At 55.3% G+C, this 432-nt stretch overlaps 1 protein-coding gene across 1 annotated transcript in view; it reads right to left on the bottom strand.

Annotated features, from left to right (window-relative positions):
* Nucleotides 1–432, bottom strand: part of EMH_0000930 (uncharacterized protein) — a gene marked incomplete at both ends in the record, with an annotated part of 2762 nt that overhangs the window by 1778 nt on the left and 552 nt on the right. Inside the window, one exon of the mRNA XM_013495385.1 lies at nucleotides 3–432. Coding sequence (XP_013350839.1) covers nucleotides 3–432 — 430 coding nt within the window. The remainder of the gene's footprint in view (nucleotides 1–2) is intronic.

Below are 432 nucleotides of genomic sequence, written 5' to 3'. Positions count from 1 at the left end.
CAACTGCTGCTGCTGCTGCTCCTGCTGCACCTCCCTCTTTGAGGTGCTGTAAAGAACCCAGAGAAAGTCGCCGCCGCATTTGCCTCGGTATATGCTGCTGCTGCTGCTGCTGCTGCTGCTGTTGCTGCTGCTGCTGCTGCTGCTGCAGCTGCTGCAGCTGCTGTTGCTGTTGTTGGTGTTTCTGCTGTTGCAGCTTCTGCTGCTGCAGCTGTTGCTGCTGCTGCTGCTGCTGTTTCTGCAGTTGTTGCTGCTGCAGTTGTTGTTGCTTCTGGTGATGGAGTTGCTGCTGTTGCAGCAGCTGTTGCTGCAGCAGCTTTTGTTGTTGCTGCTGCTGCTGTTGCTGCTGCTGCTGCTGCTTTTGTTTGATTGCATCTTTAGCGGTATCCGTTTGCTGCTGCAGCTCCCGTGTTATCCCCAGATCGAGGGAACAGT

The sequence above is a fragment of the Eimeria mitis genome, genomic scaffold (genome assembly GCF_000499745.2).
Source record: "Eimeria mitis Houghton genomic scaffold, Emh_scaff155, whole genome shotgun sequence".
In the NCBI taxonomy this organism is placed as follows: Eukaryota; Apicomplexa; class Conoidasida; order Eucoccidiorida; family Eimeriidae; genus Eimeria; species Eimeria mitis.
The sequence above is the reverse complement of the archived record's forward strand: the minus strand, read 5'-3'. Positions and strand labels throughout refer to the sequence as shown.